Source organism: Bufo gargarizans, chromosome 7, assembly GCF_014858855.1.
Source record: "Bufo gargarizans isolate SCDJY-AF-19 chromosome 7, ASM1485885v1, whole genome shotgun sequence".
NCBI lineage: Eukaryota > Metazoa > Chordata > Amphibia > Anura > Bufonidae > Bufo > Bufo gargarizans.
In genome coordinates this window covers 193,036,175-193,060,304 of record NC_058086.1, presented here as the reverse complement: position 1 = coordinate 193,060,304, position 24,130 = coordinate 193,036,175, and the positions used below count along the sequence as shown (strand labels likewise).

Below are 24,130 nucleotides of genomic sequence, written 5' to 3'. Positions count from 1 at the left end.
AAACGGTTAACAGAATGGCTTAAAATTTTTAATAAAGACCAATTGAAAAAATTATTCCAAGGCCAAAATGAGTAAAATGCAATCAGAAATTTTTTTTACCCAAAAATGTACATAGCCTTTAACTATTTAATCCCTGTGGTCAGGTCAAGAGACCACAGAATGATCAAAGGAGGCCCTGCAATCATGTAAGTGGGTTTCAGTGTAATGCAAAAATGGACCTAAATCGGGTGCAGGTCTAGACAGCCGATCTAAAGGCCCCCATACACATTAGTGTATTGTCAGCTGAGCCTGCAGAGAACGGCGGATTCAGCCGACACTGTAATGTATATGGGGGGCTTCCGACAGATGATGTCGAGGGCATGGAGGACAGGGTGAAATTAATATTTTCGCCCAATCCTTTTATTCTCCCAGGAGATAAGCCACCGCCATAAATGTCTGGCAGCAGCTTTCTCCGCTCTCCCCACAGAACACACTTATATGTTCAGGTCAGCTGATCGGGCATGGGGAGTCGGGAGAGATGGCCGTCGGCAGAAAAATCATTTGGCCGACAGTTACTGAATGTGTGTGGGCAGCTTAAGGCTATTTTCACACTAGCATTAGTGTGATCCGGCAGGCAGTTCCGTCGTCGGAGCTGCCTGCCGGATCCGCTGATCAGTGTGACAACTGACAGCATTTGTAGCCGGATAACGCTAGTGTGAAAGTTTATATCTACAGGACATCTGCCCCTGTAAGTGTAAAATGAACACTTAAAGTAGCAATCCCTTTATTGGATTTAAAAAAAGTAATAAAAAAAAATAAAAAATAAAGTCTGCAAAAAAAATAATTCAAAAAAATTAATTATTTAAAGGGTTTCTACCACTTAGGTGTCACATATTTGGCTGTCAGACACTAGCGATCCGCTAGTGTCTGCTCTGGCCAACCATCCTAATATAATTGCTTTTGGGGCGGTGGTTTGGCTAAAAAAACTACTTTTATTAATATGCTAATGAGCCTCTAGGTGCTATGGGGGCGTCATTAGCACCTAGAGGCTCCGTCTACCTTCAGAAACTGCCGCCGCCGAGCGCGTCCCTCCAGCCCGCCCATCTCCTCCTGAATGCGATCCTCGTATGTATTCTGCGCATGCGCAGTGAATGTCTGACCGCTTCCTTGCTCAGACATCTCCACTGCGCCTGCGCGATGACGCCATAGTGCTCCGAGGAACAGACGCAGTGGAGATGTCTGAGCAGGGAAGCTGTCAGAAATTTACTGCGCATGCGCAGAATACATACGAGGATAGCATTCCGGAGGAGATGGGCGGGCTGGAGGGACGCGCTGGGGGCGGCAGTTTCTAAAGGTAGACGGAGCCTCTAGGTGCTAATGACGCCCCCATAGCACCTAGAGGCTCATTAGCATATTAATAAAAGTAGTTTTTTTAGCCAAACCACCGCCCCAAAAGCAATTATATTAGGATGGTTGGCCAGAGCAGACACTAGCGGATCGCTAGTGTCTGACAGCCAAATATGTGACACCTAAGTGGTAGAAACCCTTTAATATAAAATTCCTTTTTTTTTCTGCATAAAAAGAGAACAAAAACTAAGACCACACACATTAGGTGGTTGGAATGAATATAAGGTTATTCAGAGTAAAATATGCACAGTATTAGGCCACTTTCACACAGGGTTTGGTCAGTGATTTTGATCGGGGATTGTGAGCTGAAACCAGGAGTGGAGGCTCCACAGACATAAGGTAGAAGGCAAAGATTTACATCCGTTCTGTGTTTTTCGACTCACACCCGGTTTTGGCTCTAAATCACTGATCAAACACTCACTGTGTGAAGGTGGCCTACAAAATAAAAAATCGAGGCAAAAACAATGCGCTGCCAAAACAATTTATATGTACTACCAAGCAGCAGCAAAGAAAATAACGAATTACAATTTAAAACAAAACCTCACGTCAGCGAGAAAATACTGAAAGCTGAAATGTGGAGACGGAAATGTAAAAACATTGTCATTACGGGTTTAAAGAGATCGACCCTAAGATGCCATTCTCTGACAAACAGGCAGATGCTCAAAACAGCAGGAACACCCCCATCCAGTGCCGGGGCCTAAGCACACCTCTACTAGGCTGAGACTCCACATCCCAATCAGCGCCGTTGCCGCCCCTCCCCTGCTGCGTCAATGGCACGAGGTAACGCCGCACACACTTGCCTTCAGGTTTGCAGAGAAATCTCGCGCTGGCGCATGCCCAGTAACACATTTGAGGCTGACATGAAGCACGCAGGCAGTCTTCAGCACTGCACCAGTACTCAGGAGAATTTGGAGCTCTGAATCAGCTCTGACAAAGAGATGCTGTGAATTTAATCAGCACAATATTTTGCACTAAAGTAGTTTTTAAAGGTATCTTTTTTTTTTTTTTTGCACCACTGAAGTCTAATAACTTAGAAACCTACAGAGAGCAGTTACTGCCATTTTAATTGCAGGCACTTTACTGGGCAAAAATATTAGCTGGCTTCCCATAGTCCGATGAGATTTGATTGGGATCATTCTGTCTGCCCTCCACCAGCCAACCTACCTCCACATCTGGGAGTTCAGATGTTTGTCCACCATGAAGTTAAGTGCACATCGGATGTGGTCCCACCGCTTGTCAAAGACGTAATATCCTCTTCCAATCTGTCTGCTACCAAACGAGCAAAACTGAAACACAGAAAAAAAAAAAAATCTCAATTTCCTTATCTGCACCCTTGTGGGGTTTCTATTGGCACACAAAGTATTTCGGTATTACTTACAGCTGCAGGTCGAGGGTGGTGGTCTGAATAATGACAGTCCAGTTTTTCGGCGGGTTCTTCTTTCTCGTCCCCTTCCCCCTCGTCGCTCGACAAGCGGGAGGATGGCTCAGCTGCAGGTACTACTGGTTGTGGAGATTCGTGCACTGATGGCGAGCCATTGGGAGCGTTACCACTGTGCTGCGCTGGGTAACCTGATGGCCTGGAGACCGCCATAATGACACACAAAAACACAAGACATATTTTTTTTTTTTAGCACAGATCCAAAAGTAAACATAAAAGCAATGACAGGTAAAAGTACATGCCTGATTGCCTACAAAAAAATATGAAATAAAAAGCATAGGAATGATAATCGTGTGGAAGCATAATAATGTGCATGGGGGCCTCTAGCCATAGCAAACTGATCACTGGATTTTCCCGCTCTGAGATCAGTATAAATTATTTTTATTGCTCACCAGGTGATCAATTTATATGTGCAAAAAAAAGTAATATTTCCGAAATGCATTTTGTGGTGCAGGCCTAGACTCATCAGGCCCAGGCCCCATTTATCACAAGAGCTCTGCAAGATCAGACTGCAAAATAACATGCCGTCATTTTACGTATGATTTTCTGTCACTCGGGGCTTTGTTTTTGAAGGTAAAGATATCAAAACTGCCCACTCTCATAACCATCATAGCCACCATACCTGTAAAAAGGACATGCCCCTCCTATAAAGTGATTGCATAAGGCTAGCATAAGCCATCAATTTACGATTAAGTGAAGGCCTGACCTCTGGGACTCCACACAATCGCATCTCCGGCATTGTGATCCGGCAGCCAGTTCCATCACAGAATGCCGGGAATTGGCTGGAAACAAACCGCAGCATGGAGCAGTTTCTGTCTGGCTGATTCTTGGCATATTTGCCGGATCCCATTTTAGTTAATGGGGTCGGCAGGCATTCCGTTTGCATCCAGCAGTGCTGGATCCGGAGAATTCTAGCAGGCTGTTCTCTGCCGGAAATGTGAAACTAGTCTTGACCAACGCTGCGGCCCGTTAAGGTGTATCCCTGCCTCGGCTACCGGCTGTGCAGGGAACTGCAGTGCGGTCCCATTTAGGTGCTGTGGCCTCTTCATTCTCAGGAATCGTGGGGGGGGGTTATGTGACAATTTAATAGATCAACAAGTCGGGATCTAATTTCATTGTAGATGAGAATTCAGAAGCGCCAAAAAATGTATAAAGATGAGGCAGAAAGCTGGAGATGTGATAAGAAGAGAGGGTGGAGTGTAAGCCGCACCTTGGAAGACTGGGGTTGTGAGGCTTAGCCTTGCTGGGTACCGAAGGCTTCACTTCAGGGGCAGAAAGTCCATGAGAATTTTGGTGCGTTTCCTGGGAAGATTTCGAAGGTGAGGGATGCGGTTCCCTGAGCGCAGGCGTCTGTTGCTGTTGTTGCTCAGCTTGACGTAGCAGTTCTTTTTCCCTGGTTTTACTTTTGTGCTCGGCTAATAACACATCAAAACCTTTCTTGCGCCCTTGTACTGCTCTCCTGTAGCCTAAGGAATGTGTCTAGAGGGAGGGGAGAAAAAATTAAAATAAATTATTAAAACACACATACTGCATGGTATCGCCACAAAGTGCAGAGCGTCGGGTCCACAGCAAGAAAGGAATAAATACAAAGTATTCTGCCAAGAGGAACGTATAGAAAACTCCCACGTTGCCACCATGAAAGCCTCTTAAGAGTATGAATATAGCGTTAAAGCCTAAATCCACTTACAAACCCACCTTTCTGTAATCTAGTAACAAAGACATACCTCGCCCCCCGCTGCTGCGCATTTAACTTTCACATCCCCCTTCTCATCTTCTGATGCGTCCTATATCATGGACCATGCTGTCCATACAAGTAAGGCTACTTTCACACTGGCGTTTTGGCTTTCCGTTGGTGAGATCCGTTCAGGGCTCTCACACGCGGTCCAAAACGGATCAGTTTTGCCCTAAAGCATTCTAAATGGAAAAGGATCCGCTCAGAATACATCAGTTTGCCTCCGTTCCGTCTCAATTCCGCTTTGGAGGCGGACAAGCAGCGCTTTGGTGTCCGTCTGATGAAACTGAGCCAAACGGATCCGTCCTGACACACAATGTAAGTCAATGGGGACAGATCCGTTTTCTCTGACACAATCTGGCACAATAGAAAACAGATCCATCCTCCATTGACTTTCAGTGGTGTTCAAGATGGATCCGTCTTGGCTATGTTAAAGATAATACGAACGGATCCGTTCTGAACAGATGCAGACGGTTGTATTATCTGAACGAATCCGCACAAAACGCGAGTGTGAAAGTAGCCTTAGGGTACGTTTACATGTGGTCGACACGCAGCACATTTTCTGTGTGGATTTCCACGCAGAGTTATACAGTCCCAGCAAAAGTGGATGGGATTTTAAAAAATCTCATCCAAAGACCGTGCAAAAATTCTGCAGAGGAATTGACCTCATGCTGCGGATTTCACTCTTTGCAACAGAAAAGGGTGTATTCCAAAAGGCAGCCCATGTGGTTGTCGCGGTTTTTGCTGTGGATCCGTGGCACAATCCGCATAAGCTTTTCCATATTCCATGTGCACATAACCTAAGAGCACATGCACACTGCGCAGATTAAACAAGGATTTTTGTGCAGCAAATGCACATTTTAAAAATCTCATCTACACAGTGCAGATTATTTTTCCACGCAACATATCAAATCTCCAGGCGGATTTTTACACTGCGGATTTCATTCTCTCCTGAGCAACGGGTAAAATCTAGGGCACATCTGCAACAAAATCTGCAGGACACACGTGACGCAGAAACAGCACGAAAATCAGTATCACGTACAGTCAAGTGTGCGGGTAGCCTAAAACTCTGTTCACATCTCGTTTTGGCCACGTCGGAGGTATACCTCACTAGTATCCCCCGTCGTATACAGTGATATATGTTGGCCGGTGACTGCGGTCATAATTTTTTTTTTTAAAATGCCAAAAAGCCCTTTTTGCATAGGGGCTTATCAAAGTGTACATCAGGAAATACTCTGGATGTATACCTCAAGATGTGAATAGGTCCAGGACTAACCAGGGGACCTAACATGGGACGGACTCACCTTGCATGTCAGAGATCTAGTGCACGGCTTCTTTGTCTCAACATCGACAACTCCACAGTGTATATCGGGGTCAAACTCTCGATCTGTACAGATAAAGACAAGGCATCAATGGAACATCACAGGAAAGTGATACCGACCTAATGTAATAGGATATCGGCCTAAACGAGATCAAGGGAAATGTACCACTTTAACCCCTTAAGGACCAGACACATTTTCTGTCTTGGCATTCTGGCCTATAAAACTTTTTTTTACTTTTGCGTTGACATGATCGAATAAGACCTTGATTTTGGCGGGACATGTTGCATTTTCTATCATTCCCCCCCATCAATTTTAGGGTATGCAAATATTAGTGTTTAATTTTTATTTATTCAATTTTGGGGGAGCACACAAAACTCCACAAAATACCAAATACAGTACAGACCAAAAGTTTGGACACACCTTCTCATTCAAGGAGTTTTCTTTATTTTCATGACTATGAAAATTGTAGATTCACACTGAAGGCATCAAAACTATGAATTAACACATGTGGAATTATATACATAACAAAAAAGTGTGAAACAACTGAAAATATGTCATATTCTAGGTTCTTCAAAGTAGACACCTTTTGCTTTGATTACTGATTTGCAGACTCTTGGCATTCTCTTGATGAGCTTCAAGAGGTAGTCACCTGAAATGGTCTTCCAACAGTCTTGAAGGAGTTCCCAGAGATGCTTAGCACTTGTTGGCCCTTTTGCCTTCACTCTGCGGTCCAGCTCACCCCAAACCATCTCGATTGGGTTCAGGTCCGGTGACTGTGGAGGCCAGGTCATCTGGCGCAGCACCCCATCACTCTCCTTCATGGTCAAATAGCCCTTACACAGCCTGGAGGTGTGTTTGGGGTCATTGTCCTGTTGAAAAATAAATGATGGTCCAACTAAACGCAAACCAGATGGAATAACATGCCGCTGCAAGATGCTGTGGTAGCCATGCTGGTTCAGTATGCCATCAATATTGAATAAATCCCCAACAGTGTCACCAGCAAAGCACCCCCACACCATCACACCTCCTCCTCCATGCTTCACGGTGGGAACCAGGCATGTAGAGTCCATCCGTTCACCTTTTCTGCTTCGCACAAAGACACGGTGGTTGGAACCAAAGATCTCAGATTTGGACTCATCAGACCAAAGCACAGATTTCCACTGGTCTAATGTCCATTCCTTGTGTTCTTTAGCCCAAACAAGTCTCTTCTGCTTGTTGCCTGTCCTTAGCAGTGGTTTCCTAGCAGATCTTCTACCATGAAGGCCTGATTCACACAGTCTCCTCTTAACAGTTGTTCTAGAGATGTGTCTGCTGCTAGAACTCTGTGTGGCATTGACCTGGTCTCTAATCTGAGCTGCTGTTAACCTGCGATTTCTGAGGCTGGTGACTTGGATGAACTTATCCTCCGCAGCAGAGGTGACTCTCGGTCTTCCTTTCCTGGGGCGGTCCGCATGTGAGCCAGTTTCTTTGTAGCGCTTGATTGTTTTTGTGACTGCACTTGGGGACACTCAAAGTTTTCCCAATTTTTCGGACTGACTGACCTTCATTTCTTAAAGTAATGATGGCCACTCGTTTTTCTTTACTTAGAATTTGTATTATGGCAAGAAAAAAGCAGCTAACAGTCTATTCAGTAGGACTATCAGCTGTGTATCCACCTGACTTCTCCACAACGCAACTGATGGTCCCAACCCCATTTATAAGGCAAGAAATCCCACTTATTAAACCTGACAGGGCACACCTGTGAATTGAAAACTATTTCAGGTGACTACCTCTTGACGCTGGGTTCACACCTGGGCGTTTTACAGCGTGTTCCTACGCGCTGTAAAACGCTCAACAAGGAAAAACCAATGCTTCCCTATGGGAATGGTTCTCACCTGAGCGTTTTACAGTGCGTACGATCGCGCTGTAAAACGCCCGACGCCCCAAGAAGTACATGAGCTTCTTTGGGGCGTCTTGTCGAGCGTTCCCGTACGAATGCGCGACAATAGGCGTTCGCTTGTCTCTGTATGCGCGATTGCAAACGCCCGTACAATCGCGCATACAGTGCGCTCCATCGCAAACGCTCAGGTCTGAACCCAGCGTGAAGCTCATCAAGAGAATGCCAAGAGTGTGCAAAGCAGTAATCAAAGCAAAAGGTGGCTACTTTGAAGAACCTAGAATATGACATATTTTCTGTTGTTTCACACTTTTTTGTTATGTATATAATTCCACATGTGTTAATTCATAGTTTTAATGCCTTCAGTGTGAATCTACAATTTTCATAGTCATGAAAATAAAGAAAACTCTTTGAATGAGAAGGTGTGTCCAAACTTTTTGTCTGTACTGTATGTCAGGGTAATTTAAAGTCATACTGCAGGTACATGAGCTTATTAGGGTACACTAACAGTATGCCTTAAAGTGGTTCTCCGAGATTTTTTATTTGACATGGAGCAAAAAAATAAAAAAATCATACTTAACTTAAAAAATTCCTGCCTGTCCTCGACACCCAATCCCCACTGGGCCCAGAGTGGTTACATACAGTTCATAGTTTCTGTGCCCGCTGGCCTCAGCAGTCATGCTTATGCGCAAGTGACCACTGAGGCCAGTGACTGGCTGCAGTGATCATGAGAATATGATGTCATCACTGCAGGTGATGCCCCTTTCTGCTTTGCACATTATTTTTTTTAAATCTTGGAAGAACTTCTGTAACAGGTATTTACAGCTGAAACTCGAAAAATTCGAATATAGTGCAAAAGTCAATTTATTTCAGTAATGCAACTTAAAAGGAATTGCATTAATGCAGCTTAAAATTTGAATTTTATGAAAAGGTTCAATATTCTAGGCTCAAAGTGTCAGCTAATTAATCCATACCCCCTGAGCAAAGGGGACCTCAAAATTGAGACTTTGGGGTTACATAAGCTGTAAGCCATAATCATCCAAATTATAACAAATAAAGGCCTGAAATATCTCGCTTTGCATGTAACGAGTCTCATGTGTTAGTTTCACCTTTTAAGTTGCATTACTGAAATAAATATACTTTGCACAATATACACCTGTACATAAGACCGACCTAGGGACCTTTGCTAGAACTAGGGCTGTCATTATGGTTACTGACAACCACCACTACAGGGCTGCTTCCCTCCCATGTACAGTGCTGCAATCATGCTGAAGGGGTTAACTGCCTGGATCGAAGTTTTACAACCCGCTCCCACTGCTGATCTCACGGACAGCTCACCATGACCACACGTGTTCACCACTGGTCTGGAACAGATTTATCCAATTTACACAACACATCGAGGTTTTATATACTGTCCAATCGGTGCAGTGCCAGTGTGTAATGCCCTGTAGTCAACTTGGCCATACATTTCCAGGAGGAATAACAGAGTCAGAGTTCTAAGAAAAGGTGCCCCATGATTACAGTTTTCAAGGAAATGGCTCAGTGGTTCGCACCGGTGCATTGTAGCGCTGCGGTCCTAGGTATGAATCTGACCAAGGACTACATCTGCATTGCGTTTGTATGTTCTCCCCGTAGGTTTTCCCCCCACACTCCAAAGACATATTGTTAGGGAACTTAGATTGTGAGCTCCATTGGGGACAGTGTGATGCTAATGTCTGTAAAGCATTGCAGTATATGTCAGCGCTATACAAGTGCGTAAAATAAATAAATGATTAGTCGTCCATCTTCTTTCTATATAATGTTTATGGGGATTTTAAACTACACCCGATCTCTTATTGTTGCATCTGCTCTGAACACAGACCCAACGAGCAAGAAGAAAACAACAAGATAGGGCCAGGAATCTGGGAGGACGTCCGCCGCTGTCGAGCATACGTACCTGACAATCTTTTGTGTAAGTGTTTCCTACAATTTGTGTCCTCTTGCTTCTTTTCCACATTCGGAGGAGTCGAGAGAATTCCTTTACCATTTGGTATCTGTCCAGGGGAAGGCAAAGGTGGCTTTGGTATTGATTGCCAATTAAGGCCAGTCTTTACTGAGGAGCTGACAGAAGAGGAACAGGTAGACCCAGCAGTGGATTTGGAGAACACGCCGTCTGTCTTTGGGATTGTATGCATCTTCTCCACCTTAACAGAGGGTGTCATTCTAGGGCAACAGAAGATGCAGAGACTTATATTACTACATGTGACAGATAGATTTTATATTTAAAAAAAATTTATGGTGCTCTGCTATTTTCACCAGTCCCAAAGAAAGGAATGAAGGGCGGCTGCTCTCCGCTCACATCGGAGGTTCCTGCACCTAATTACCATTGGTGGCGCATCCTAGCAATATGCCACCAATGTCTAAGATGGGAATACCCCTTTAAATTCTCCAGTACATAAAAGTTCCAAGCTAAAGGGGTATTCCAAAATTTAGTTAGTTAGTGATGGCCTATGGTCAGGATAGGACATCAATATCTAATCAGCAGGCCTGGAATACCCCTTTAAGCACTCAGCCACTTTTTTAGCCGCTTCTAGCAAAGCCACGATACAACAAGGCTGCAATGACAGCCAACATGCCCATCCTACAGAGGACATATACATATTGCGACCTCTGCCTCTAACGCCTGTACAAGACTCAAAGACGCCTGTTCAGGCTGTTTTACTCTCTGAAAAAAGTCTAAGGCTGGTTTCACACGGGCGTTGCGGGAAAATGTGCGGGTGCGTTGCGGGAACACGCGCGATTTTTCCGCGCGAGTGCAAAACATTGTAATGCGTTTTGCATTCGCGTGAGAAAAATTGCGCATGTTTGGTACCCAAACCCGAACTTCTTCACGGAAGTTCGGGCTTGGGATCAGTGTTCTGTAGATTGTATTATTTTTCCTTATAACGTGGTTATAAGGGAAAATAATAGCATTCTGAATACAGAATGCATAGTAAAATAGCGCTGGAGGGGTTTAAAAAAAAAGAAGAAGAATAATTTAACTCACCTTAATCCACTTAATCGCGCAGCCGGCATCTCCTTCTGTCTTCATCTTAGCTGTGTGCAGTAACAGGACCTGTGGTGATGTCACTCCGGTCATCACATGATCTATCACATGATCTTTTACCATGGTGATGGATCATGTGATGAACGGAGTGACGTCACCACAGGTCCTGTTCCTCCACACAGCTAAGGCTACTTTCACACTTGAGTTCAGAGCGGATCCGCTCATATAATGCAGACGATGGGATCTGTTCAGAACGGATCCGTCTGCATTATATTTAAAAAAAATTCTAAGTGTGAAAGTAGCCGCAGACGGATCCGTCCAGACTTTACATTGAAAGTCAATGGGGGACGGATCAGTTTGAAAATTGAGCCATATTGTGTCAAATTCAAACGGATCCGTCCCCATTGACTTACATTGCAAGTCTGGACGGATCCGTTTGCCTCTGCACGGCCAGGCGGACACCCGAACGCTGCAAGCAGCGTTCAGGTGTCCGCCTGCTGAGCGGAGCGGAGGCCAAACGCTGCCAGACTGATGCATTCTGAGCGGATCCGCATCCACTCAGAATGCATTAGGGCTGGACGGATCCGTTCGGGGCCGCTTGTGAGAGCCTTTAAACGGAACTAGCGGAGCCCAGAACGTAATGTGAAAGTAGCCTAAGATGAAGACAGAAGGAGATGCCGGCTGCGCGATCAAGTGGATTAAGGCGAGTTCAATTATTTTATTTATTTTTTTAACCCCTCCAGCGCTATTTTACTTATACCATGTTATAAGGGAAAATAATAATGATCGAGGCTCCATCCCGATAGTCTCCCAGCAACCGTGCGTGAAAATCGCACCGCATCCGCACTTGCTTGCGATTTTCACGCAACCCCATTCACGTCTAGGGGGCCCTCGTTACGTGAAAAACACAGAATATAGAGCATGCTGCGATTTTCACGCAACGCACAAGTGATGAGTGAAAATCACCGCTCATGTGCACAGCCCCATAGAAATGAATGGGTCGGGATTCAGTGCAGGTGCAATGCGTTCAACTCACGCATCGCATCCGCGCGGAATACTCGCCCGTGTGAAAGGGGCCTAAGACGTACCAATACACCTTAGACTTTTCCCCTACATTAGGCAGCTCAGGGCACGCAGTGAATGGCACAGGCAGCACATCGATGCTGCTTGTGCCTGAACTAACCAATAGCAAAGCTCCATACAGTAAGGAGCTTTTCTATTGGTTAGTTTGGGCAGGCGCAGCAGTGGAAGCCGGCGGGAGCTGAAAGGAGGAGGGGCCAGATCCCGAGTCCAGATGTATGAGGAGAGCAGGGGCCGCCATATTGGACTGGACTTTATCACTTCGCCATAATTGCTTCATATTATATAGACCAGTAATGGTTCCCTCTGTTCACACCACCACTATTTCTGTTAGATGAGCAGAACAATGAAAATAATTGAAGTTTTTTGCCATATGCTTAAAGTATACAAAAAAAAAACTATGTAAACGGACGCCTCCGACAGATGCCATACTGTGGCATCCATCACCATAGATTTCCATTGTAAAAACAAAAACATATATGCTAATGTGTACGTTTTTTTGCAGGATGAGAAATCGTAGTGTACCACGTCTTTCCATCCTGCAAAAGTCCAGAAAAAAAAAATATATATATACACCGGTACATTTGTTGTACAATGGAACTCTATGGTGACAGATGCCACAGTATGGCATCTGTCTGAGGAGTCTGTTATAGTAGAAGTTTTTTCATGTACGTTAAACGTATGACCGCAACATGATGTGAACAGAGCCCGACAGTAACAGAGCTGAACAGACTCCAATGACTGATGGGGGACTGATTTTTACCAGACAAAAAAGTCCTGCATGTAAGGATTTTTTTTGTCCAGTCTTTTTAACAAAATCTGTGATGGGGGCTCCAAACGCAGCCGTGAACAAGTGCTGGCTACGTATTAGGTCATTAAAATGACTTCAACTTTCATACTCCTCCTCAGCTAAAAATACCCCTCAAAAATGGTAAGAGGAGGATTTTTACTCTTCCGGAAAAAAATTAAATAAATGTAGCGCGACCTCTGCATAGAGACCAGATCTGTAATTCAGGCGTCTGGCTGATGGTCACTTACATTTTCTCTAGGGATGTTCTGCTTTGCACAGAATGCATGGACCTGTTGCTTCCACCTATCTGTAGCTTTTCTTTGTTTTCTTTGGGAGATTTGATCAGCTTGGAGTTGGAGGAGGCACTACCGCTTGCACTGCTGGACGTACGGGTGCTGCCGCCGCCCGCTTTGCTTTTTGTCGAAGGCAGGGAGGAGTGGAAGGAGTACACAGAGGATGATGGAGGTGTTAGAGGGGGTTTGCTGGAGGACCCATGTCTTCTTTCTGGAATGGAAAAAAATATATATATATTAAAATCAGTTATCTACAAGCATACAACAATATGAACTACAATTAGTAACATCATTTTATTTGCATCATCGATGGGCACAGTCAGGCACAGACATAATGGATGAATACAAATTTTCCCAACCAGACATTTCGACGACACATTTATTCAATTTTTTCCCCCCACTTTCAGTGCCATCATAGAGAAGACTCGGTTCATGACTACCGTCTGGATCATCAATGCGTTACACACACATATGCAAAAGGATAACATCATGCAGCCCCCAAAAAGCTGTTGTCATCCCCCCGTCGCAGCTTTGATTCTCTAAAACATTTACACCTTTGATTAGAACAAATGCAATTGTCCCATCCATCACAGACGGCTAGCTCCCTGGGCACATACCATCTGCAACACAAGAGGCTGCACGCTCCGGCATGACTCAGGCGCTTTATTACAGCCTTTTTATAGCAATGACGAGAATCCCTCGCTGCTCGCTCTGCTATTTAAAGGGCAGGTTTGCTTTTTTTTTAATACAGTAAAGAGTGTCGTGATTTGCATCGACAGAAAACACAGGGAACATGGGGGTGTTCTACAAGAAGCCGCAAATGCCTCCATGTCACCGCAAACAGTTGAATGAGCATCAAAACATATGAAATTCGATTCAGTGCTTATTTATATCCATTTCCTGAAAGCTGAATGATGGCCCATATAAATCACAACAGATTTCTAGGACCCCAAGTGATAGGTTTGCATACTGGCTGGCACTGGTATGGCACTGCTACCTGTACTCTGCGGCTTTCCTCCACTTAGCTGGTACTGTAAATGCCGCTTATTTTCTGCATGCAATTGCGCCGCGTGTGGCCCTACCCTTAGAACTCATATAGATGCCAAACCCATCGGCACGGACGCTGTATGGCACCACATGGAGCTCCTAGCGCCTTATGCAGTGCTTCCGCACAAGTAGCTGTCCAGCACCATGGGCGCCTACGCCTTTCTTTTGTATAAGACCGTCCCCCCGGTACGGACACGTATGACACATGTTGCAATGTGTATCAGTCGGCACTCTGATTGTGGCGATGTGGTGCACAAGTCATAGGGAAGGCGGACTGTAGAAACAATAGCGATGAAGGACCAGCGCTCACTTGTGGTATTCTTGCACATATTGTGTATTGCCACGTATTAATTAAATGTGAATAACTTCGGCACAAACCTGCGCCCTCTTTGGCTATGCAACAATTTGCACAGATGCCAGATTATATTTTTTTTATTGTAACGTGAGCGCTCAGCCTTAGGCTCTTGCGCACGTGAGTACACCGCATCATAGATTACAATGATGCTGTGCACGTCAGGCCGCCCGCGGGGCTATTGTCCCGCACTCATAAGATCTTACTAAGTGCGGGACAATAGTCCTGCGGGCGGCCCGACGTGCACAGCATCATTGTAATCTATGATGCGGTGTACTCCCGTGCGTACAATCAATGCCGTTCCGGGACATATGTCTTGGAGGGCATACGTTCGTGCACAAGAGGCCTTAGGCCCCCCAAAAAAACGTATTTTTCATCTGTGCGCTATCCACACGTTTTATGCAGATTTGTGAAGCGGTCCATATTGTGGAGGAGAAAAGGCCTTTCTACCGATAGTGGAGCGCACAGAGAAGGTGCCCGTATTTTGTGGATTCATCATTTACTGACTGAAATGGAACCAACGGCTGCGTCACCGCGCATGAAGCCCGACACTGGGCTCACACTTAGCAGTCGAGGTGAAATGAATTTTAGAAGTTAGGGTTTCAGCGGCTCTGTGAATCTACCATTACTAAGAGTGCCAGACGCAACAGTCATAAAAATAGAAAGTGCGGTCACGAGGAAAACCTGCTTCATCTGAAGAGCCAGACACAGATTTGTATAATGGATTCATTTACATAAGGAGGGAGATCCTAACTTCCCTGTGAAGATCTGGTTACATAGTCACGTGGGCTCATACGTGGTACATGTGTAATGGAGATATATATATACAGGTCCTTCTCAAAAAATTTGCATATTGTGATAAAGTTCATTATTTTCTGTAATGTACTGATAAACATTAGACTTTCATATATTTTAGATTCATTACACACAACTGAAGTAGTTCAAGCCTTTTATTGTTTTAATATTGATGATTTTGGCATACAGCTCATGAAAACCCAAATTTCCCATCTCAAAAAATTAGCATATCATGAAAAGGTTCTCTAAACGAGCTATTAACCTAATCATCTGAATCAACTAATTAACTCTAAACACCTGCAAAAGATTCCTGAGGCTTTTAAAAACTCCCAGCCTGGTTCATTACTCAAAACCGCAATCATGGGTAAGACTGCCGACCTGACTGCTGTCCAGAAGGCCATCATTGACACCCTCAAGCAAGAGGGTAAGACACAGAAAGAAATTTCTGAACGAATAGGCTGTTCCCAGAGTGCTGTATCAAGGCCCCTCAGTGGGAAGTCTGTGGGAAGGAAAAAGTGTGGCAGAAAACGCTGCACAACGAGAAGAGGTGACCGGACCCTGAGGAAGATTGTGGAGAAGGACCGATTCCAGACCTTGGGGGACCTGCGGAAGCAGTGGACTGAGTCTGGAGTAGAAACATCCAGAGCCACCGTGTACAGGCGTGTGCAGGAAGTGGGCTACAGGTGCCGCATTCCCCAGGTCAAGCCACTTTTGAACCAGAAACAGCGGCAGAAGCGCCTGACCTGGGCTACAGAGAAGCAGCACTGGACTGTTGCATGTCATTCGGAAATCAAGGTGCCAGAGTCTGGAGGAAGACTGGGGAGAGGGAAATGCCAAAATGCCTGAAGTCCAGTGTCAAGTACCCACAGTCAGTGATGGTCTGGGGCGCCATGTCAGCTGCTGGTGTTGGTCCACTGTGTTTTATCAAGGGCAGGGTCAATGCAGCTAGCTATCAGGAGATTTTGGAGCACTTCATGCTTCCATCTGCTGAAAAGCTTTATGGAGATGAAGATTTCATTTTTCAGCACGACCTGGCACCTGCTCACAGTGCCAAAACCACTGGTAAATGGTTTACTGACCATGGTATTACTGTGCTCAATTGGCCTGCCAACTCTCCTGACCTGAACCCCATAGAGAATCTGTGGGATATTGGGAAGAGAAAGTTGAGAGACGCAAGACCCAACACTCTGGATGAGCTTAAGGCCGCTATCGGAAGCATCCTGGGCCTCCATAACACCTCAGCAGTGCCACAGGCTGATTGCCTCCATGCCACGCCGCATTGAAGCAGTCATTTCTGCAAAAGGATTCCCTGACCAAGTATTGAGTGCATAACTGAACATCATTATTTGAAGGTTGACTTTTTTTGTATTAAAAACACTTTTCTTTTATTGGTCGGATGAAATATGCTAATTTTTTTTAGATAGGAATTTGGGTTTTCATGAGCTGTATGCCAAAATCATCAATATTAAAACAATAAAAGGCTTAAACTACTTCAGTTGGTGTGTAATGAATCTAAAATATATGAAAGTCTAATGTTTATCAGTACATTACAGAAAATAATGAACTTTATCACAATATGCTAATTTTTTGAGAAGGACCTGTATATATATATTATTATAATACACACTAAATAACCCAAACCAGACATGTAATATATCAAAGGCAAGCACACATATTCTATGTAGTTGTTCTAATAACTTGAAAATGTAGCTAGAATTAGAAAAAAAACTTAACTTTTTCTTGATTTCCCAAATCTCGGCCTATTAAAGCAAGCACTATATAACATTCAAGCGACTAAAAAGAAGAGGCGCTGGTCACAAAGAAAGCAAAAAACAACAACAGTGCCGACAGCTCAGAAAACAGTATGCTAAACCAACATGAGCCCCTAAAACCGTGTCTGGTCCTGAAGGACCTTGGATTGAACCAGCATTGCAAAAAAGCACAAAATTAAAAAAAAATGCAGAAATAAAAGCCAGGACACCCACCACACTGGTGCTAAGACATCAGTAAGTATATGGGGCGAGATCAGCATTAATCACACCATGGCGTTCTCATTTTTTTTAGAGACGGCGTTGCCGAAAAAAAGCCCGGATTTACAGACTTTTTACTCCATAGAGCCAACCAAGGCTGCAGAACCCATGCCCTCATTTAACAGTAAAGCTTATGGTACCCGCCTCCGAAAACCTGAAATCTAAGGCATATCCATAAGCTGAATGGAGTCTACTGCTCACCGTTCTCAGGCACCGACAGGAAGTCTCAAAAAAATCCTTAACCCCTACACCCCCCCCCCCCCTTCTAGCCACGATCCCTGCTTTATCTGACATGACATCTCTACTTCTCAGAAGCTGCGGGAACATCTGAGCACATCATACGTGTAAGGCTTCACGTTTGACCTGCTAAAATTCACAAAACCGCAGCCAACTGTTTGACGGGGCCTTGTCATAGGAGTCACCGCCGCCTGCTCTGTTACACGCTCCTTACATTAGGTCTTAAACCCGGGGACGTTCCTGCTAGCATCAGCATTCGCCGGTGCGAATAGCAAACACAAGTCTGCATCTGCTTCTGAACTTTGGCCAAGCCACTCGAATGACATTTCAGAATAGCTTATGTGGCCCCGCTTGCGAGCGGTTAATCCCTCGTTTGCCAGATTATCCACTTTGATCAACTCTGCTCCGGGCTGACGACTTTAACGCTGTGCATGTCGGAACGAAAAGGAGGAGGAAGAAGAAGAAGAAGATGGGGAGACGAGACGCGAGCGTGCAAAAGATGGAATGTGACACGACCAGGGGAGAGACAGCGAGAGGCACGGAGCTATACATTTCCTTGCCCGCAGTTCCGTGTCGCGTTTCCACCCTCCCCACAGCCCAGAGCGTGAGTGATAACAGCTTCCCAGCAGCTCCCATTCACGTATTTTGTCAGCGCTCCGCTGCCTGTTCTCCTCCTGACAAGTCAGACCTAGCCGTCTTGCTCTGGGGGGTTGCCCACACACTCCTGCCCGCGATCCATGGCTTTTTTTTTTTTTTCTTGGCTTATGTAACGTTTGCCAGTATTGTAAAGTGAATTTCTTTTTTATAAATAAATCAGTCGCAGGTCCTGGCAGATCTAAAAAAAATAAAAAAAGGATGGGGGGGGGGGGGGGAGGGGATTAAAAACGAAAACAAGAGGCGTGCCTTTATCTTTCAGATGTAATATGCGGAGACGTGCAGCGTGCCAGGCTTTGTCAGCGAGTAAGTTGGAAGACTGAGGACGGGAAGCGAAACCATGGCAGGAAATGATCTGCTCGTGGGACGCAAAAAGGGATTGTTTAATCCTTCACCCGCTGGCTGTCACAAATCAGGAAATCACATGGGGAAACTTTAATTCTTGCATTTTTTTCATGATACGGGTAGACAAGGCAATAAAAACATTTGAGATTATGATTTTATATATTTTTTTAACTATACTATTTCACAAAAAAACAAAACCAAAACTGAGAACACAATGCAAAGGACCTCTACAAAATATGCAGTTTATTATTAGAGCAAGGGCAGAAGTTATTAAAGGGGCTGTGCAGGGGTTTTAGATTGATAACCGATCATCAATATCTGATCGGCGGTGGTCCGACACCCGTCCACCGCCGCTGATCGGCTGTTTAAAGAGGAGGCGACGCTCCACTGTGAGAGTGCTGCTGCCTCTTCACAACACCACGGTTGCCAACCAGAATTTTAGTTTTTTTTCTAAACATATTCCAAAATCACGAACAACCAACTTTTTTTTTTTTTTTTTTTTTTTTTTTTTTACAGACAAATTGGAAAATCATAATGAATGATAAATATTATAAGTGATACATGTCTATAGCTCAATATACTGATAACGCCTCATCGCCAGCATTTACTGGGAGCTAAAAAAGGATGATAATTACCACCAAAATATCTTGTCAAGTACAACCAGCCTCAAAAACATCACAGAAACCAGAAAAAAAGTCTCCTATTTAAACGGACTGTCCAGTAATTTCTGGACGGTTGGCATACCTGCAGTACACTGCCCGTTGCCTCTGAAGTGCAGTGTAATGACAAGTACCCGCTCCATTCTCTGGAACGCCGCCGCTGCAAGATAGACGACGCGTAGTGTAATGACCAGGAAGCACCGCTCTCATGGAGCACCGTCGCCTCTTCAAACAGCTGATCGGAGGGGGTGACGGGTGTCGGATCCCAGCAGATCTGATATGGATGACCTGTTGTGGGTATGGGTCATCAATATAAAACTCTTGCACAATCCCTTTAATTAGCGAAGAAGTATACTCCAGCACCGAGTGGTGAAATGAATCCACAAACTCCCTCAGGGATCCACCACGGCGTGTTCACACCCAAAACGATGCACATAAATACATGAGAAAGGATCCAGCGAGTAATGTAAAATCATCTTTATTCCATCATTCACATGAAAGAACTCACATCCTCGGCAGGGCTGACGCATTTCAGCCAATTCACAGCCTCGATCTTAGTCTATGAATAAGAGCTCATGCATATGACCGCGCCATGCTTTTGCTGTCCGCAAAACACAGATGCCAGGCGTGTGCGTTCCTGCAAGTTTGCAGGACGGAACGGGCAGCCCAAGATAGAGATGCCTATTCTTGACCGCAAAACGGACAAGAATAGAACATTTTCTATTTTTATTTTTTTTGGCAGGGCCATGGAACGAAGCAACGGATGCGGACGGCACACAGGAGTGCTGTCCGCATCTTTTGCGGGCCCACTGAAGTGAATGGGTCCGCAGCCAGAGGCGTAAAAAATGCAGGTCGGATGCGGACCAGAACAAGGGTGGAGTGCATGAGGCCTAAGACCATGAATCGGTCAGAACATGGCAGATGTGTGTTTTTTAATGTTAATGATGGAATAAAACAGTGATTTTACCTTCCTCGCTGAATCCTTTCTCATGTATTATACAGAATTATTAGTTACAGATTATTACCCACCAGTGGAATAATTATTAGGCAGCTGCCACACACACACTCTGACCCAAAAAAATAAGGCATCCAGATAGAAATGTCGGATTGCTGCATAACTCGGCACGCGGTTATGTCTCAGGCAGATATGTAAATATTACAGGCTATTTGATTAGACAATTGCCACAAGAGAGCGAAAAACTGCTTCCCTGCTGTTCCTTAGAAATGCTCTCAGAGGCTAGTTTTGGGTAGTGTACCTCTTGGTGAGAGATCGTTGACTGCTAGACATGCCTCTGACACACTTCAAGGCATTTTGCCCACTTGACATCGTGCATCAATGGACTAAAAGAGAAGGTGGATGGTCGTTTCAACAAATTGCCCACCATCTAGGCAGTTCTGCCCTAGCTGTTAGGCTGGGTTCACACCTGAGCGTTTTACAGCGCGTTCCTACACGCTGTAAAACACTCAACAAGCAAAAACCAATGTTTCCCTATGGGCATGGTTCTCACCTGAGCGTTTTACAGCGCGTACGAACGCCCTACGCCCCAAGAAGTATAGGAGCTTCTTTGGGGCGTATTGTCACGCGTAACACCTCTGTTTTTCATTGTGGTCAATAGAAAGAACGCGCGTACGACGCGCGTTTTCCAAAATACAAAAATGCCCCAAAATACGCCTAAAAAACGCCTGTAAACAGCGCTTATTGAATACACTCAGGTGTGAACCCAGCCTTAGGTGTTGGCAGCAGTGATTAGATAAGGGGGCACACATATGGCAAACAGACAAGGAATGTCCCAGACAGACCACAAGTAGAGAGGATTGTTTGTCCCCTATCCACACACCGGTGGCTCCTTCGTTACACACCCTTGTCTCTGCCCGGACAATTTCAAAGCGCTTGGCAAAAGGAAATTTGGTGTCACGGCGCCCAATACCGGTCCCGCAACTGACAGCCAGCCTCAGTCCCCTTAGTTTGCAATGGTATTGTGAACGAGAAACCTGAACTGCTCCAGACTGGAACTGTATAGTCTTTAGCCATGAATCCAGGTTCTGTTTGGGATCCAACGATCAGGTTCCAGTATGGAGGCCTCGTGGTGAGCGCTTCAATCCATGTCCTATTTTTTTTTGTGGTGCGGAGCCACGGACCGAAATCCCACCAAACTGCTCCGTAGTGCTTCTGCTGTTGTGCCTCCGCTCCGTATCTTGCAGACCCATTCAGGTGAATGGATCCATATTTGTGATACACAGCGCACACGGCCGATGCCGTATATGGCGGACCTGCTGTTTGTGGGCCACAACGCGTCTGTGTGCATGAGCATTAGGCCTCGTTCACATCAGCGTTCAGCCTTTCCGTTCTCCTGCTCCGTTATAGGAGCAGGAGAACGGAAAGGACAGATTGGGCACATAACTGAGGCGAGCGGAGCCTACGGACCCCATGGGGTACGTTAGGTTTATGCTCAGAAAATGATTTTGGAGCGGAGACAAAAGTCCTAGAATATGACATATTTTCAGTTGTTTCACACTTTTTTGTTATGTATATAATTCCACATGTGTTAATTCATAGTTTTGATGCCTTCAGTGTGAATCTACAATTTTCATAGTCATGAAAATAAAGAAAACTCTTTGAATGAGAAGGTGTGTCCAAACTTTTGGTCTGTACTGTATAACGTTTAACCCCTAAAAAGTACAACCGTTTGTAAGGGCCATTAGATGGATGCACTCCTGTCTAAACTGCCGCTAAAAAACGGCCCATTGATTTAATAAAAAGTGCAAAAAATAGGACATGTCCAATTTTTTAACGGCCATAGAAAAATGGCCGTGTAATGGTCCTTTGATATTGATGTCCTATCGTCAATATCAGATCGGGGGGTGTCAGACAGCTGAGCCGAGCATGCATGTGAATGGGAGGATCCGTAGAGACCGCTAAGGGCAACAGTTAGCTCAACATTCATTTTGAAAAGTTACAGCAACGGTCTTATGGTTAAAATCCAGTCTTTATTACCAATTTGTACACGAGCATCCATCGTGAAAAATCGGTTACGCGTTTCAAGCCTGTGCAGTTCTTATTCATCGTGAATAAAGGTTTGCCAGGCTTTCCTTTTAACCCAATCATAATTGCAACTGAAAAGGGGGAAATCCACCAGATACTTTTGAAATCCAACAATGCATAGAACCTGCTCATAATTATACCGTAAATCAAACTCCCATGTCGCGGCATATGTTAATGTAATGAGGGTAGAAGTCCGCCGTCTAAATATATATATTGTAAAGCTGAACTCATTGTTTGACCACCATGTGCATTAATATAATGGCGATAGGTTTCTGCATGTTGTATCGGCCACTATGATTGTTCATTGGTGGGGGTGACTCCGCAGGGTCAGCACCCTGAGCAGAGGAATCCCCCAGCATGGCATTTCTCCAGAACATATACTGAGCCAACCGGATTAAAGGGGTTATCTAATAACGTCATTACAATCAGACATCATGTAGCACATGGCAATCTCTAGAAAACCTAGAACCAGCCCTGTCCCTCGGGGGGTGTCCTTTCTGATGGTAGCAGTTGAAGGAGGAAACTGAGCATGTGAGGTGGACAGAAATTTAAAAAAAGAGCCAACAGCGACGCTATACAGATAGATTTCAGTGACTAACTCATTAGCTATGCTACATTTTAAATTACATGCAATTACAAAAGTATTCAGATCCAGGTGCTGGTTTGTAAAATGTAGAATAATTTTTCCTGGGACAACTCCGTTAAGAGCAATATAAACTTGGAATATCACGGCTACCATATTCCGGTTGCTACAGGTAAAACCAATAAGTTTTTTTACAAGTGTGGTTCGCTCAGTGTTTGCAGTAATAAGAGGGCAGCGGAGCTACTGTCAGCGGGCGGTTTAATGATCCATCAGAGCAGAAGTTAGATGAGCTGGAGATAAGTGTCTAGCCACACATCTCTGCGGTCAGACGCGCGGGGAGGTCAGGAATGTCGCTCCGAGCCTCGGGGCTTTGGCTGTGCACTGACAACAATAAGAACCCGCTGTACCGCTGCCAGTATCTGTGCCCACAAGACTTTCCAGCTGTGCCAGGACTGTAAGCAGCAACGCTTCGCATCACTTGCACAGGCCATAGCCATTGCATGTTAAATAATCCTCATCAAAGGGCTTCTCCGGGATGTTATGAAGTGGTCTTGAGAGAGCCGTATAAACTGGATAATCATGGGGATGAACTGGGGCGCATCACCGCTCCTCTATCTAATTTGAGGAAGACTGTTCAGAAAACCTCACGTCATTTCGTGGGCTAAAGTGGTTTGTCCCATAGGCTTCCCCTGTGTCTTCTCAAAGAGGTTCTGCTGCAGCAGCAGGGGCACCATACCATATGATGGTCTACCTCCTGGTACATAAGTTTTCCTACGCACTGCGGAAACTTCCCTATGACAAGTAGGTAAGTTTCCGGGAGTACAGATCAAGGCAGAGATTGATGTGAGTGCACGGCGGGCGCAGCTGGGTACACTGGGCGCCCGGCGGGCCCGGCTGGGTACACTGGGCGCCCGGCGGGCCCTGCTGAAAAGGGCAGGATAATCATAGCTAAATTGTACTATAAAAATAGCAAACATGCACGTTATCTGCAGTGTCTACAGCAAAAAGCATTGTTGCTGCAGACACAGAGGCTAGTGAGATAGAGGGTAGCCAAGGACACTATACCGAGAAGAAGGGTCCAGATTATTACAATGATTCATTCTCCTTTACGTCACTCTGATTCACACACAAAGCAGATAGACTCTTCACCGCCGTCGTCAGCGTCGCTCAGTTTCTCCTCAGTTTTTTTTTTATTCTCCAGGCTGATGTTTATACAGAGAGTCTAGTGAGCGCATAGCTGGTGCTCCCCCTGCTGGTCAGTTTTAGTAGAACAACTTCACCAGGACAGATGCCATGGGAGCCGCTCCATCTGCTAATATATTTCAGAGGTGAAAATATTTCAGATATTGGAAATGCAGCCCTTTAGGATTTTAAAGAAACTGTGGCTATAAACTTACAGGGCAAACTAAATGACAATGGAAGTCTGAACAGCTAATCGGCATG

The 24,130-nt window shown here is 45.0% G+C and overlaps 1 protein-coding gene across 2 annotated transcripts in view; it reads right to left on the bottom strand.

Annotated features, from left to right (window-relative positions):
- The window catches only part of ATXN7 (ataxin 7), a 102,246-nt gene that overhangs the window by 10,805 nt on the left and 67,311 nt on the right, over positions 1–24,130 (bottom strand). For both annotated transcript variants that reach the window (XM_044301099.1, XM_044301098.1), the window contains 6 exons: positions 12,898–13,153; positions 9,691–9,956; positions 5,861–5,943; positions 4,035–4,303; positions 2,765–2,963; positions 2,551–2,672 (listed from right to left, as the gene is read on the bottom strand). In XM_044301099.1, coding sequence (XP_044157034.1) covers positions 2,551–2,672; positions 2,765–2,963; positions 4,035–4,303; positions 5,861–5,943; positions 9,691–9,956; positions 12,898–13,153 — 1,195 coding nt within the window. The remainder of the gene's footprint in view (positions 1–2,550; positions 2,673–2,764; positions 2,964–4,034; positions 4,304–5,860; positions 5,944–9,690; positions 9,957–12,897; positions 13,154–24,130) is intronic.